At 51.5% G+C, this 16,653-nt stretch overlaps 1 protein-coding gene across 1 annotated transcript in view; it reads right to left on the bottom strand.

Moving 5' to 3' along the window:
• LOC306919133 (WD repeat-containing protein 26-like) overlaps positions 1-16,653 on the bottom strand; it is a gene marked incomplete at its 5' end in the record, with an annotated part of 98,726 nt that overhangs the window by 42,352 nt on the left and 39,721 nt on the right. Inside the window, 2 exons of the mRNA XM_079531968.1 lie at positions 121-259; positions 8,392-8,548. Coding sequence (XP_079388094.1) covers positions 121-259; positions 8,392-8,548 — 296 coding nt within the window. The remainder of the gene's footprint in view (positions 1-120; positions 260-8,391; positions 8,549-16,653) is intronic.

Below are 16,653 nucleotides of genomic sequence, written 5' to 3'. Positions count from 1 at the left end.
CCAGATGATGACCATGGTGTGTGTGTGTGTGTGTGCGTGCGTGCGTGTGCTCACCGGGTCCACGGTCCAGATGATGACCGTGGTGTGTGTGTGTGTGTGTGCGTGCGTGCGTGTGCTCACCGGGTCCACGGTCCAGATGATGACCGTGGTGTCCTTGGAGCCGGTGGCCAGCTTGGTTCCGTCGTTGGAGAACTTACAGAACCACACCTCGTTGCAATGTTCTGTCAGGATCTGCTGCGTGTAGCACGGGAACTGCTTCCTGTGTGAGACCAGAGACATTCATTTATTTCATCATCTTAATTAAAACCCATTCTTCTACATCCTGACAGTTTTCTGAAAAAGCTGTTTCTATGTCAGTCATTCTTCGATTTTTCAAAAATAGCAGATCTACAAGCGAGTGGCGTGCTACGAGCTTGTAGATCTGCTATTTCTTTTGTCAACTGGCCCCAGGTTCACACATCCAACCGTGTTACATCAATAGATGTCCCACTGAGACATCCAACCGTGTTACATCAATAGATGTCCCACTGAGACATCCAACCGTGTTACATCAATAGATGTCCCACTGAGACATCCAACCGTGTTACACCCATAGATGTCCCTGAGAGACATCCAACCGTGTTACATCCATAGATGTCCCACTGAGACATCCAACCGTGTTACACCAATAGATGTCCCACTGAGACATCCAACCGTGTTACACCAATAGATGTCCCACTGAGAGACATCCAACCGTGTTACACCAATATAAGTCCCTCTGAGAGACATCCAACAGTGTTACACCAATAGATGTCCCACTGAGAGACATCCAACCGTGTTACACCAATATAAGTCCCTCTGAGAGACATCCAACAGTGTTACACCAATAGATGTCCCTCAGAGAGACATCCAACCGTGTTACACCAATAGATGTCCCTCTGAGAGACATCCAACCGTGTTACACCAATAGAAGTCCCTCTGAGAGACATCCAACCGTGTTACACCAATAGATGTCCCTCTGAGAGACATCCAACCGTGTTACACCAATAGATGTCCCTCAGAGACATCCAACCGTGTTACACCAATAGATGTCCATCAGAGACATCCAACCGTGTTACATCCATAGATGTCCCTCAGAGACATCCAACCGTGTTACACCAATAGAAGTCCCTCAGAGAGACATCCAACCGTGTTACACCAATAGAAGTCCCTCTGAGAGACATCCAACCGTGTTACATCCATAGATGTCCCTCTGAGAGACATCCAACCGTGTTACACCAATAGATGTCCCTCTGAGAGACATCCAACCGTGTTACACCAATAGATGTCCCTCTGAGAGACATCAAACCGTGTTACACCAATAGATGTCCCTCTGAGAGACATCCAACCGTGTTACACCAATAGATGTCCCTCTGAGAGACATCCAACCGTGTTACACCAATAGATGTCCCTCTGAGAGACATCAAACCGTGTTACACCAATAGATGTCCCTCTGAGAGACATCCAACCGTGTTACACCAATAGAAGTCCCGCTGAGAGACATCCAACAGTGTTACACCAATAGATGTCCCTCAGAGACATCCAACCGTGTTACATCAATAGATGTCCCTCAGAGACATCCAACCGTGTTACACCAATAGATGTCCCTCAGAGAGACATCCAACCGTGTTACATCCATAGATGTCCCTCTGAGAGACATCCAACAGTGTTACACCAATAGATGTCCCTCAGAGAGACATCCAACTGTGTTACATCAATAGATGTCCCACTGAGAGACATCCAACCGTGTTACATCCATAGATGTCCCTCAGAGAGACATCCAACCGTGTTACACCAATAGATGTCCCTCAGAGACATCCAACCGTGTTACATCCATAGATGTCCCTCAGAGAGACATCCAACCGTGTTACACCAATATATGTCCCTCTGAGAGACATCAAACCGTGTTACACCAATAGATGTCCCTCTGAGAGACATCCAACCGTGTTACACCAATAGATGTCCCTCTGAGAGACATCCAACCGTGTTACACCAATAGATGTCCCTGAGAGACATCCAACCGTGTTACATCCATAGATGTCCCTGAGAGAGACATCCAACTGTGTTACACCAATAGAAGTCCCTCAGAGAGACATCCAACTGTGTTACACCAATAGAAGTCCCTCTGAGAGACATCCAACTGTGTTACACCAATAGAAGTCCCTCTGAGAGACATCCAACCGTGTTACACCAATAGATGTCCCTCTGAGAGACATCGAACCGTGTTACACGAATAGATGTCCCTCTGAGAGACATCCAACCGTGTTACATCCATAGATGTCCCTCAGAGAAATCCAACCGTGTTACACCAATAGATGTCCCTCAGAGAGACATCCAACAGTGTTACATCCATAGATGTCCCTCTGAGAGACATCCAACCGTGTTACACCAATAGATGTCCCTCTGAGAGACATCCAACCGTGTTACATCCATAGATGTCCCTCAGAGAGACATCCAACCGTGTTACACCAATAGATGTCCCTCTGAGAGACATCCAACCGTGTTACACCAATAGAAGTCCCTCTGAGAGACATCCAACCGTGTTACACCAATAGATGTCCCTCTGAGAGACATCCAACCGTGTTACACCAATAGATGTCCCTCTGAGAGACATCCAACCGTGTTACACCAATAGATGTCCCTCTGAGAGACATCAAACCGTGTTACACCAATAGATGTCCCTCTGAGAGACATCCAACCGTGTTACACCAATAGAAGTCCCGCTGAGAGACATCCAACCGTGTTACACCAATAGATGTCCCTCAGAGACATCCAACCGTGTTACATCAATAGATGTCCCTCAGAGACATCCAACCGTGTTACACCAATAGATGTCCCTCAGAGAGACATCCAACCGTGTTACATCCATAGATGTCCCTCTGAGAGACATCCAACAGTGTTACACCAATAGATGTCCCTCAGAGAGACATCCAACTGTGTTACATCAATAGATGTCCCACTGAGAGACATCCAACCGTGTTACATCCATAGATGTCCCTCAGAGAGACATCCAACCGTGTTACACCAATAGATGTCCCTCAGAGACATCCAACCGTGTTACATCCATAGATGTCCCTCAGAGAGACATCCAACCGTGTTACACCAATATATGTCCCTCTGAGAGACATCAAACCGTGTTACACCAATAGATGTCCCTCTGAGAGACATCCAACCGTGTTACACCAATAGATGTCCCTCTGAGAGACATCCAACCGTGTTACACCAATAGATGTCCCTGAGAGACATCCAACCGTGTTACATCCATAGATGTCCCTGAGAGAGACATCCAACTGTGTTACACCAATAGAAGTCCCTCAGAGAGACATCCAACTGTGTTACACCAATAGAAGTCCCTCTGAGAGACATCCAACTGTGTTACACCAATAGAAGTCCCTCTGAGAGACATCCAACCGTGTTACACCAATAGATGTCCCTCTGAGAGACATCGAACCGTGTTACACGAATAGATGTCCCTCTGAGAGACATCCAACCGTGTTACATCCATAGATGTCCCTCAGAGAAATCCAACCGTGTTACACCAATAGATGTCCCTCAGAGAGACATCCAACAGTGTTACATCCATAGATGTCCCTCTGAGAGACATCCAACCGTGTTACACCAATAGATGTCCCTCTGAGAGACATCCAACCGTGTTACATCCATAGATGTCCCTCAGAGAGACATCCAACCGTGTTACACCAATAGATGTCCCTCTGAGAGACATCCAACCGTGTTACATCCATAGATGTCTCACTGAGAGACATCCAACCGTGTTACATCCATAGATGTCTCACTGAGAGACATCCAACCGTGTTACACCAATATATGTCCCTCTGAGAGACATCCAACCGTGTTACATCCATAGATGTCCCTCTGAGACATCCAACCGTGTTACACCAATAGATGTCCCTCTGAGAGACATCCAACCGTGTTACACCAATAGATGTCCCTCAGAGAGACATCCAACCGTGTTACACCAATAGATGTCCCTCAGAGAGACATCCAACCGTGTTACACCAATAGATGTCCCTCTGAGAGACATCCAACAGTGTTCCATCCATAGCATAATGGTGTACAGTATAATCATATTAATATTAGACAGTGAGCTATGATTGGATTACTAGGCTGGGAGAGAGGTGGTGTTCGGGCCGTGGGATTAGACCCACTGGGATCCCATAGCCCAGTGTGACCGTCACACACACACTCCTTTCAGTTCTCCACAGCACAGTTTCCCAAGCAGAGGGTCGGGACCCCATGCGTTGGCCAAGCAGAGGGTCGGGACCCCATGCGTTGGTCAAGCAGAGGGTCGGGACCCCATGCGTTGGCCAAGCAGAGGGTCGGGACCCCATGCGTTGGCCAAGCAGAGGGTCGGGACCCCATGCGTTGGCCAAGCAGAGGGTCGGGACCCCATGCGTTGGTCAAGCAGAGGGTCGGGACCCCATGCGTTGGCCAAGCAGAGGGTGGGGACCCCATGCGTTGGCCAAGCAGAGGGTCGGGACCCCATGCGTTGGTCAAGCAGAGGGTCGGGACCCCATGCGTTGGCCAAGCAGAGGGTCGGGACCCCATGCGTTGGTCAAGCAGAGGGTCGGGACCCCATGCGTTGGTCAAGCAGAGGGTCGGGACCCCATGCGTTGGCCAAGCAGAGGGTCGGGACCCCATGCGTTGGTCAAGCAGAGGGTGGGGACACCATGCGTTGGTCAAGCAGAGGGTCGGGACCCCATGCGTTGGCCAAGCAGAGGGTGGGGACCCCATGCGTTGGCCAAGCAGAGGGTCGGGACCCCATGCGTTGGTCAAGCAGAGGGTGGGGGGTGGGGACACCATGCGTTGGCCAAGCAGAGGGTCGGGACCCCATGCGTTGGCCAAGCAGAGGGTGGGGACCCCATGCGTTGGCCAAGCAGAGGGTCGGGACCCCATGCGTTGGTCAAGCAGAGGGTGGGGGGTGGGGACACCATGCGTTGGCCAAGCAGAGGGTCGGGACCCCATGCGTTGGTCAAGCAGAGGGTCGGGACCCCATGCGTTGGCCAAGCAGAGGGTCGGGACCCCATGCGTTGGCCAAGCAGAGGGTCGGGACCCCATGCGTTGGCCAAGCAGAGGGTGGGGGGTGGGGACCCCATGCGTTGGCCAAGCAGAGGGTCGGGACCCCATGCGTTGGCCAAGCAGAGGGTGGGGGGTGGGGACACCATGCGTTGGCCAAGCAGAGGGTCGGGACCCCATGCGTTGGCCAAGCAGAGGGTGGGGACCCCATGCGTTGGCCAAGCAGAGGGTGGGGACCCCATGCGTTGGCCAAGCAGAGGGTGGGGGGTGGGGACCCCATGCGTTGGCCAAGCAGAGGGTCGGGACCCCATGCGTTGGCCAAGCAGAGGGTGGGGACCCCATGCGTTGGCCAAGCAGAGGGTGGGGACCCCATGCGTTGGCCAAGCAGAGGGTCGGGACCCCATGCGTTGGCCAAGCAGAGGGTCGGGACCCCATGCGTTGGTCAAGCAGAGGGTGGGGGGTGGGGACACCATGCGTTGGTCAAGCAGAGGGTCGGGACCCCATGCGTTGGCCAAGCAGAGGGTCGGGACCCCATGCGTTGGCCAAGCAGAGGGTCGGGACCCCATGCGTTGGCCAAGCAGAGGGTCGGGACCCCATGCGTTGGCCAAGCAGAGGGTGGGGACCCCATGCGTTGGCCAAGCAGAGGGTGGGGGGTGGGGACCCCATGCGTTGGCCAAGCAGAGGGTCGGGACCCCATGCGTTGGCCAAGCAGAGGGTCGGGACCCCATGCGTATAGTCCCTTGATGGGTTTTTTTATTTGTTTTTTTTGTTCACTACATTTTGGTTTTAATTATTAATATTATTTTTTAAATCACACCTGTGTGAACTGAGTGGTGCAACTCCCCTCTCCCCTCTCCCCCTGCCTCTCTCTCGCTCTGTAACTAGGCAACAGTGCAACACTATCTCTCTATCTCTGTTTCTGGCACAACAGCGCCACTTTTGCCCCTACTGGTACTCATAGCCACACACATAGGTCAACACGGACATTGCTGTTCCTTGGAGTGGTTGCACCACTCAAAAACATAACCAAAAAACTTATCAATTAAAAACAATTATTTTTTGTTCAGTAATTCCATGAAGAAATCAAAGAAAAATCGAAAACATTCCATTAAAAAAAAAAGAAAATAGCCGATGTACAAGCTCACAAAGCGGCGCGGACCGAGTACCGGCGCAGTACCTGTTAACACGGTACTGAACTAGAGATGCAACGATACTGATTTTTCAATTCCGATCCGATCCGATATATTAATTTTTGAAATTTCCCGATACACTCCCGATATCCGATATTTTACATAGCAAAAAAATGTAATACAAAATGCGCATTGACATTATTTTTGGTAGCGTGGCATTGGTTAGAGATCTCAATTTAGTCAGACCATTATTAACACTATCCTAAACCCTAACCTAACCCAAGCCACGATGATTTGTAACCCGCAGCATGGGTCTGACTAACGAGTGGTTTGACTTGAGGGAAGTCCCCTTATTTTTGAGGGGCGCAAGCCCCTCCTATATTCAGCTAAGTGTAGATTTTTGTCTTACACAAACATTAAATTCCTGTTGACAATGAATGGAGAATTTACATCATAGTGTCTGAGCAAATAGACATGTTACGTCATGATGATGTACAATGATAAGAGTGCCCCTCACTTCACACGGGTGTGATTTTTTTAATTGTAGAATAGTCTTCAAATAATAGAGCAGTCATACTATTAATATTGTTTGTTGTGTAATGTTACACAAGGGTGTAATACACAGCATATCTCTAAATAGCAAATAATGTACAAATGCCTTACATTTAAATTCAAAGAGGGGATGTTTATGGTTAAGTGTTTACAAATAAGAATAAGAAGTGTTTAACCTGTAAACCTTAAGGAAATGGCAACCTGTTAATTAATAGTATGTTTTTTTTTAATTATTATTATTATTATGTGCAAAGGTACCTTTTTACCCCTAAAGTGATGCCTGCATGTAACCATAATTAATACTATGGTCTATTAATAATAATAATAGTAATTATTATTATTGCTATGTACAGTGGTACCTTTTACCCCTAATGTGATGCCTGGAATCAGCTGCGCTATCATGTGACAAAATAGCCTGGCTAACAAGCCTTGAGCCTTACCGACAGAACTCGGGGAGAAAAAAAATACCTCAGGTCTCAGGACGTTTGTTATGGTGCTGGTGTTGTGTTTATGCAACTTTAGTTTGCAAACTCTGTCTTTGTCTTAAGAATTGCACTAAACTTACAATCTGAATCAATATTTGAGCTTCTGAGTTCTGACAACAATGTCATGGTTTGATAACTGAGCCAATTATATAAAGACGGATTTAACCGCGACGACGACGTGCGCTTATTCTTCATCATCGTCACAGCAGCATTTCCAATGGCAATAATAAAGTTACAAAGATTGAATCACATAGCGCTAAACAGCACGTGTGTGCAGTTAATATATAGCAGAAGAATGGATTACAAGAGCAATCTCATCAACAACAATGTCAGAACGCAGCTGTGGTGTGGAGATGATCGAGTCTCCACCACACAACTGCGCATGCAGTGACTTGACTGATCCGTGCGACGACGGGTAAACTTTATACTTCTAATACTGTTAAGTCTGTAAGTGATTCCATTCTCTTGCATATTGCACCTTAGTGGGTCTTTTTTTCTATAGTCTCTGTTTGCAGTCTGTACATACTGGAGGTTGGATTCGCTCACTGCACTGTCGGAACGGACTGTAGTAAACATTAAACACGTTTCCCCCTCCTGTATCGGAGCGTGTATCGGTGGCGTCAAATCCGATCTCCGATACATTAATTAAGCTGGATCGGAGGCCGATCCCGATATATCGGATCGGTTGCATCTCTATACTGAACCACTGCCTCACAGTGACCTGACATCAACCCTGTTAACACGGTACACAGGGGGGGGGGGGGGGGGGGGGGGGCTCAGGCCAACTGAAGCCTATAGGTTCAGGCTGGGACACAGGGGGCGGAGCCTCAGGCCAACTGGAGCCACGGGAGAGGGAGAGATAGAGATAGAGAGATCTATCCAGTAGCATGGACACAGAGTCCAGGCTGGTGTTGTGGTAGAGAGACATAGAGACAGACAGAGAGAGAGAGGTACTGACCGGCTACAGAAGTGGTCCAGTAACATGGACACAGAGTCCAGGCTGGTGTTGTGGTAGAGAGACATAAAGACAGACAGACAGACAGACAGAGAGAGTTAGGGAGGTACTGACCGGCTACAGACGTGGTCCAGCAGCATGGACACAGAGTCCAGGCTGGTGTTGTGGTAGAGAGACATAGAGACAGACAGAGAGAGAGACAGAGGGAGGTACTCACCGGCTACAGACGTGGTCCAGTAGCATGGACACAGAGTCCAGGCTGGCGTCCATCTTGGTGTTGTGGTAGAGGCAGCGGTCTCTCTGCAGCTCCACCGCCTGACGGAGCAGCGTCTGGAGACGTCTGGGAGGCAGCATGACGGAGGGGGGGAGGTACGCTGTGGACACAGGGACACACAGGGTTAATGATGGAGGGGGGGAGGAGGTACGCTGTGGACACAGGGACACACAGGGTTAATGATGGAGGGGGGAGGTACGCTGTGGACACAGGGACACACAGGGTTAATGATGGAGGGGGGGGGGGGGGTACGCTGTGGACACAGGGACACACAGGGTTAATGATGGAGGGGGGAGGGGGTACGCTGTGGACACAGGGACACACAGGGTTAATGATGGAGGGGGGGGGGTACGCTGTGGACACAGGGACACACAGGGTTAATGATGGAGGGGGGGGGGGGTACGCTGTGGACACAGGGACACACAGGGTTAATGATGGAGGGGGGAGGTACGCTGTGGACACAGGGACACACAGGGTTAAGGATGGAGGGGGGGGGGTACGCTGTGGACACAGGGACACACAGGGTTAATGATGGAGGGGGGGAGGTACGCTGTGGACACAGGGACACACAGGGTTAATGATGGAGGGGGGAGGGGGTACGCTGTGGACACAGGGACACACAGGGTTAATGATGGAGGGGGGGGGGGTACGCTGTGGACACAGGGACACACAGGGTTAATGATGGAGGGAGGGGAGGTACGCTGTGGACACAGGGACACACAGGGTTAATGATGGAGGGGGGAGGGGGTACGCTGTGGACACAGGGACACACAGGGTTAATGATGGAGGGGGGGAGGTACGCTGTGGACACAGGGACACACAGGGTTAATGATGGAGGGGGAGGAGGTACGCTGTGGACACAGGGACACACAGGGTTAATGATGGAGGGGGGGGGTACGCTGTGGACACAGGGACACACAGGGTTAATGATGGAGGGGGGAGGTACGCTGTGGACACAGGGACACACAGGGTTAATGATGGAGGGGGGGGGTACGCTGTGGACACAGGGACACACAGGGTTAATGATGGAGGGGGGGGGTACGCTGTGGACACAGGGACACACAGGGTTAATGATGGAGGGGGGGGAGGTACGCTGTGGACACAGGGACACACAGGGTTAATGATGGAGGGGGGGAGGTACGCTGTGGACACAGAGACACACAGGGTTAATGATGGAGGGGGGGAGGAGGTACGCTGTGGACACAGGGACACACAGGGTTAATGATGGAGGGGGGGGGGGGGGTACGCTGTGGACACAGGGACACACAGGGTTAATGATGGAGGGGGGGGGGTACGCTGTGGACACAGGGACACAGGGTTAATGATGGAGGGGGGAGGGGGTACGCTGTGGACACAGGGACACACAGGGTTAATGATGGAGGGGGGGGGGGGGTACGCTGTGGACACAGGGACACACAGGGTTAATGATGGAGGGGGGGGGAGGTACGCTGTGGACACAGGGACACACAGGGTTAATGATGGAGGGGGGGGGGTACGCTGTGGACACAGGGACACACAGGGTTAATGATGGAGGGGGGGGGTACGCTGTGGACACAGGGACACACAGGGTTAATGATGGAGGGGGGGGGGGGTACGCTGTGGACACAGAGACACACAGGGTTAATGATGGAGGGGGGGGTACGCTGTGGACACAGGGACACACAGGGTTAATGATGGAGGGGGGGGGTACGCTGTGGACACAGAGACACACAGGGTTAATGATGGAGGGGGGGGGTACGCTGTGGACACACAGGGTTAATGATGGAGGGGGGGGGGGGGTACGCTGTGGACACAGAGACACACAGGGTTAATGATGGAGGGGGGAGGTACGCTGTGGACACAGAGACACACAGGGTTAATGATGGAGGGGGGGAGGAGGTACGCTGTGGACACAGGGTTAATGATGGAGGGGGGGGAGGAGGTACGCTGTGGACACAGGGACACACAGGGTTAATGATGGAGGTGGGGAGGGGGTACGCTGTGGACACAGGGACACACAGGGTTAATGATGGAGGGGGGAGGGGGTACGCTGTGGACACAGGGACACACAGGGTTAATGATGGAGGGGGGGAGGTACGCTGTGGACACAGGGACACACAGGGTTAATGATGGAGGGGGGAGGGGGTACGCTGTGGACACAGAGACACACAGGGTTAATGATGGAGGGGGGAGGGGGTACGCTGTGGACACAGAGACACACAGGGTTAATGATGGAGGGGGGAGGGGGTACGCTGTGGACACAGGGACACACAGGGTTAATGATGGAGGGGGGGGGGGAGGTACGCTGTGGACACAGAGACACACAGGGTTAATGATGGAGGGGGGGGGGGTACGCTGTGGACACAGGGACACACAGGGTTAATGATGGAGGGGGGGGAAGTACGCTGTGGACACAGGGACACACAGGGTTAATGATGGAGGGGGGGGGGGAGGTACGCTGTGGACACAGGGACACACAGGGTTAATGATGGAGGGGGGGGGGGTACGCTGTGGACACAGGGACACACAGGGTTAATGATGGAGGGGGGGGGGTACGCTGTGGACACAGGGACACACAGGGTTAATGATGGAGGGGGGAGGGGGTACGCTGTGGACACAGGGACACACAGGGTTAATGATGGAGGGGGGGGGGGTACGCTGTGGACACAGGGACACACAGGGTTAATGATGGAGGGGGGGGGGTACGCTGTGGACACAGGGACACACAGGGTTAATGATGGAGGGGGGAGGGGGTACGCTGTGGACACAGGGACACACAGGGTTAATGATGGAGGGGGGGAGGGGGTACGCTGTGGACACAGGGACACACAGGGTTAATGATGGAGGGGGGGGGAGGTACGCTGTGGACACAGGGACACACAGGGTTAATGATGGAGGGGGGAGGGGGTACGCTGTGGACACAGGGACACACAGGGTTAATGATGGAGGGGGGAGGTACGCTGTGGACACAGAGACACACAGGGTTAATGATGGAGGGGGGGGAAGTACGCTGTGGACACAGGGACACACAGGGTTAATGATGGAGGGGGGAGGTACGCTGTGGACACAGAGACACACAGGGTTAATGATGGAGGGGGGGGAAGTACGCTGTGGACACAGGGACACACAGGGTTAATGATGGAGGGGGGGAGGTACGCTGTGGACACAGGGACACACAGGGTTAATGATGGAGGGGGGGGGGGTACGCTGTGGACACAGGGACACACAGGGTTAATGATGGAGGGGGGGGGTACGCTGTGGACACAGGGACACACAGGGTTAATGATGGAGGGGGGAGGGGGTACGCTGTGGACACAGGGACACACAGGGTTAATGATGGAGGGGGGAGGGGGTACGCTGTGGACACAGGGACACACAGGGTTAATGATGGAGGGGGGGGAAGTACGCTGTGGACACAGAGACACACAGGGTTAATGATGGAGGGGGGGGGGGGTACGCTGTGGACACAGGGACACACAGGGTTAATGATGGAGGGGGGGGGGTACGCTGTGGACACAGGGACACACAGGGTTAATGATGGAGGGGGGGGGGTACGCTGTGGACACAGGGACACACAGGGTTAATGATGGAGGGGGGGGGGGTACGCTGTGGACACAGGGACACACAGGGTTAATGATGGAGGGGGGAGGGGGTACGCTGTGGACACAGGGACACACAGGGTTAATGATGGAGGGGGGAGGGGGTACGCTGTGGACACAGAGACACACAGGGTTAATGATGGAGGGGGGAGGGGGTACGCTGTGGACACAGGGACACACAGGGTTAATGATGGAGGGGGGAGGGGGTACGCTGTGGACACAGAGACACACAGGGTTAATGATGGAGGGGGGAGGGGGTACGCTGTGGACACAGGGACACACAGGGTTAATGATGGAGGGGGGGGAGGTACGCTGTGGACACAGAGACACACAGGGTTAATGATGGAGGGGGGGGGGGTACGCTGTGGACACAGAGACACACAGGGTTAATGATGGAGGGGGGGGGGTACGCTGTGGACACAGAGACACACAGGGTTAATGATGGAGGGGGGGAGGTACGCTGTGGACACAGGGACACACAGGGTTAATGATGGAGGGGGGGGGGTACGCTGTGGACACAGGGACACACAGGGTTAATGATGGAGGGGGGGGGGTACGCTGTGGACACAGAGACACACAGGGTTAATGATGGAGGGGGGGAGGTACGCTGTGGACACAGGGACACACAGGGTTAATGATGGAGGGGGGGGGGTACGCTGTGGACACAGGGACACACAGGGTTAATGATGGAGGGGGGAGGTACGCTGTGGACACAGGGACACACAGGGTTAATGATGGAGGGGGGGGAGGTACGCTGTGGACACAGGGACACACAGGGTTAATGATGGAGGGGGGGGGGGTACGCTGTGGACACAGGGACACACAGGGTTAATGATGGAGGGGGGGGGGTACGCTGTGGACACAGGGACACACAGGGTTAATGATGGAGGGGGGGGGGGGTACGCTGTGGACACAGGGACACACAGGGTTAATGATGGAGGGGGGGAGGTACGCTGTGGACACAGAGACACACAGGGTTAATGATGGAGGGGGGGGGGTACGCTGTGGACACAGGGACACACAGGGTTAATGATGGAGGGGGGGGGGTACGCTGTGGACACAGGGACACACAGGGTTAATGATGGAGGGGGGGGGGGGTACGCTGTGGACACAGGGACACACAGGGTTAATGATGGAGGGGGGGGGTACGCTGTGGACACAGGGACACACAGGGTTAATGATGGAGGGGGGGGGTACGCTGTGGACACAGGGACACACAGGGTTAATGATGGAGGGGGGGGGGGGGTACGCTGTGGACACAGGGACACACAGGGTTAATGATGGAGGGGGGGGGGGTACGCTGTGGACACAGGGACACACAGGGTTAATGATGGAGGGGGGAGGTACGCTGTGGACACAGAGACACACAGGGTTAATGATGGAGGGGGGGGGGTACGCTGTGGACACAGGGACACACAGGGTTAATGATGGAGGGGGGGGGTACGCTGTGGACACAGGGACACACAGGGTTAATGATGGAGGGGGGGGGGGGTACGCTGTGGACACAGGGACACACAGGGTTAATGATGGAGGGGGGGGGTACGCTGTGGACACAGGGACACACAGGGTTAATGATGGAGGGGGGGGGGGGGTACGCTGTGGACACAGGGACACACAGGGTTAATGATGGAGGGGGGAGGTACGCTGTGGACACAGGGACACACAGGGTTAATGATGGAGGGGGGAGGTGACAAAGTGGCACTGTTGAGCATCACACTGCACAGGTGCATGATGGGAAGGTGAGGGTTCTTTTTTTTTTTTTTTGCACCACACACTTCCTGACGGGGTCTGATTTTTATTTTGCATATGGTCGATTCAAATTTAAAAAAATCACACCCGTGTGAAGTGAGGGGCGCTCTTATCATGCTGTGATTTAGGTGATGTAACGACGTTGTAAAACAAACTGTCAAATCAAACATTAAATTATCTTTATTGTCTCCACCAGGCCGAAGGCATGGGGAGAGAGTATGTTTTGCACTCCGTCCGTGTGTGTGTGTGTGTGTCCGTCCGTGTGTGTGTGTGTCCGTCCGTCCGTCCGTCCTTCCGTCCGTCTGTTACCAGCTAATCTCCGGCACCGTTAACCTGGTCGATGCCAAACTTTGCACACACACTCCCTGGATGCCAACGATGAACCTCTGCCCCGCATTTTCCAGAACGGCCTGTTATAGCGCCACCATGAGGCAGCTTTTCACATTTTTACCTAAAACTGCACCGATCTGCGTGAAACGTTGCATGCACACTCCCTAGAGGCCAAGGACAAACCTTTGACCTGCATTTTCCGCATCTGCCTTTTATAGCGCCACCAGGAGGCCGACTTTTGTAAAACACATTTTTTGATATTACTCCTACAGATTCTGTCCAAAAATCTCACAAATCGTTACACAGTATCTCTATGGTCATGTGCTCAAGTCGGATCTGTCCGATATTTCATATTCCATCCTAATTGGCTATAATTGGCTTTCACAGTTTGCAAGATTGCCCCGTTTTGAACAAAAGCCTCAAATCATGAACGCAGCATGCAATTTACGTGAAATCTTTCACACATTTTCTTACTAGGCTGAGGAATATATCCCACCCTTTTCTCATTGGCCTGTTATAGCGCCACCAACAGGTTGATTTTTGCAAAACACATTTTTGGAACAAAATGCCTCAAGTCATCCAATTGCCATCAAAGACAAACATGTTTATATTACTCCTAAACATTTTGCCAAACATCTCACACAGTCCTATCCTCCTGGTGGAGACCTGTGCCCAGAAGGGCACTTTTTCTAGTTGTTAATGCAATTTAATGTTTGTGTTTAATACTTTAGCTATTGAAGCAAGCTCATAGCGCAGCACCGAGTGCCGCGCTATGAGCTTGTAGATCTACTATTTTTGAGAAATTGTGAAAATGCAGCACAAACCGCAACCCTTTGAATATATATTCTTTCAGATCGAACGTTTTTTAACTCAAATCTTTGCGTCTGAGAGGTCCCTGCCTGGAACAACATATTTTCAGATGGGGGTCTGTGGTCAATTACATATAATTTTTGGACTCCTTGACATGAAATATTGAGAACCACTGATATAGAAACATAGGGTTTTAACCCTATGAGAACCACTGATATAGAAACATGGGTATTTCAGGCCTAAATGGGTTAAAGGAGCATTCAGTGATTTGGGTGATTTGGAAAAAAAAACCCGGTCCACCCGGTAACAAGATGTGCACATACACACGCTCTACAGTGGGGGAAGTACAACAGACCAACAGCACGCGCACCAATGCCCGCCCCACTCGATCATGATTGGAGGAAGGCCCCTCTCATCCTGATTGGATGAAGGCTTTGCCACCCAAAGCCCAAACCGAAACCGGAACTCCTTATATGGTCAGCACGCTTTATAGTAGGGAGGATTATCCAAAAAATAAGAAAAAATAAGTGATATTTGAATTAAGTGAAATCACTGAATATAAGTTAAAGGCGTTGTGAAACGGAAATTTTGAAGTTTCAGACGGCTTCAAGTTGAAACACCGCTATGAAGTTTCTGAACCAATCAGAGCGTTGCATTCCTTCAGGCGATGGGACGGTAGCTAGGGGCGGTAGCTAGGGGCGGTAGCTATGCTATACGCAGCAGCATGGTGTGTGTTTGTTTACAATTCAGATAGACGGCCAGCTGTACCAGTTTACTGTTATGTGGCTCATTTTTACCCTATAATGTTTTCAGATACATATTTTAGCGTTTTCCTGAAAAGATACACATCAACACTTTAGGAAGCACAGTATGGGGACACACAAAATAGGTGGTGTGATCAATGACCGAACACCAATCACAACACACCTGTCAATTGTGTGGTCCATAATGTTTGTGCTTCCCAAACATCGACTGTTCCCAAAGGAAGTTTTTATATTTTCAGTCTAGCTGTTCCTCAGGTAAAAGTGGCGATATTTTACATGACATTATGTTCTCTGCCAGAACTTCCACATGGATATGAAACTATATCTGACTCAACGTCTTAGGAATTAATTACTGGGTGAGTTCATACGCAGTGCTGACGTGGTCAGCCTGCTAACTGCTCTGATAGGACTGACATATGATGACATATGATGCGGTGACCCTACCCCTAATGGCTGTATTTGGTATTTAGAATACATGACATGTATTTAAGATTACAGACATTCTAGGGCTCTTCAAATATTGGAAAGGTGATGATTAGGAAAGCCAGACCATAATGCCAGACAATATTGTTGGCTGGTATGAGCGTCACAGAAAAAGCTAAACCAAGTCACTTGTCCAACGGACAAGTAAAATTGTATTGCACTTGTCCGGGAAGATTTAATACTTCCCGGACTTGCCTGGTGTGTGTGTGTGTGTCTGTGTCTGTGTCTGTGTCTGTGTCTGTGTCTGTGTGTGTGTGTGTGTGTGTGTGTGCGCGCGTGCGCGTTAGGCATGTGGAAAATAATCGATACGTATCGATACAGACGTGCGTAGATCTGCATCGGCTATGTATTTGAAACGTTTTGGCTAATAATTGCATAATGCTGGATTATATTCATATTATAATAATACATGCAGGCCAGGGTATTTTTTATTTATATGTTAGTAACATTAATCGATGAACGATATTTAATATCTTAAACCCTCTATACTC

Source organism: Electrona antarctica, assembly GCF_951216825.1.
Source record: "Electrona antarctica genome assembly, contig: scaffold_103, whole genome shotgun sequence".
Lineage (NCBI taxonomy): Eukaryota > Metazoa > Chordata > Actinopteri > Myctophiformes > Myctophidae > Electrona > Electrona antarctica.
Note: the sequence above shows the minus strand (reverse complement) of the source record. Positions and strands in the feature narration are given on the sequence as shown.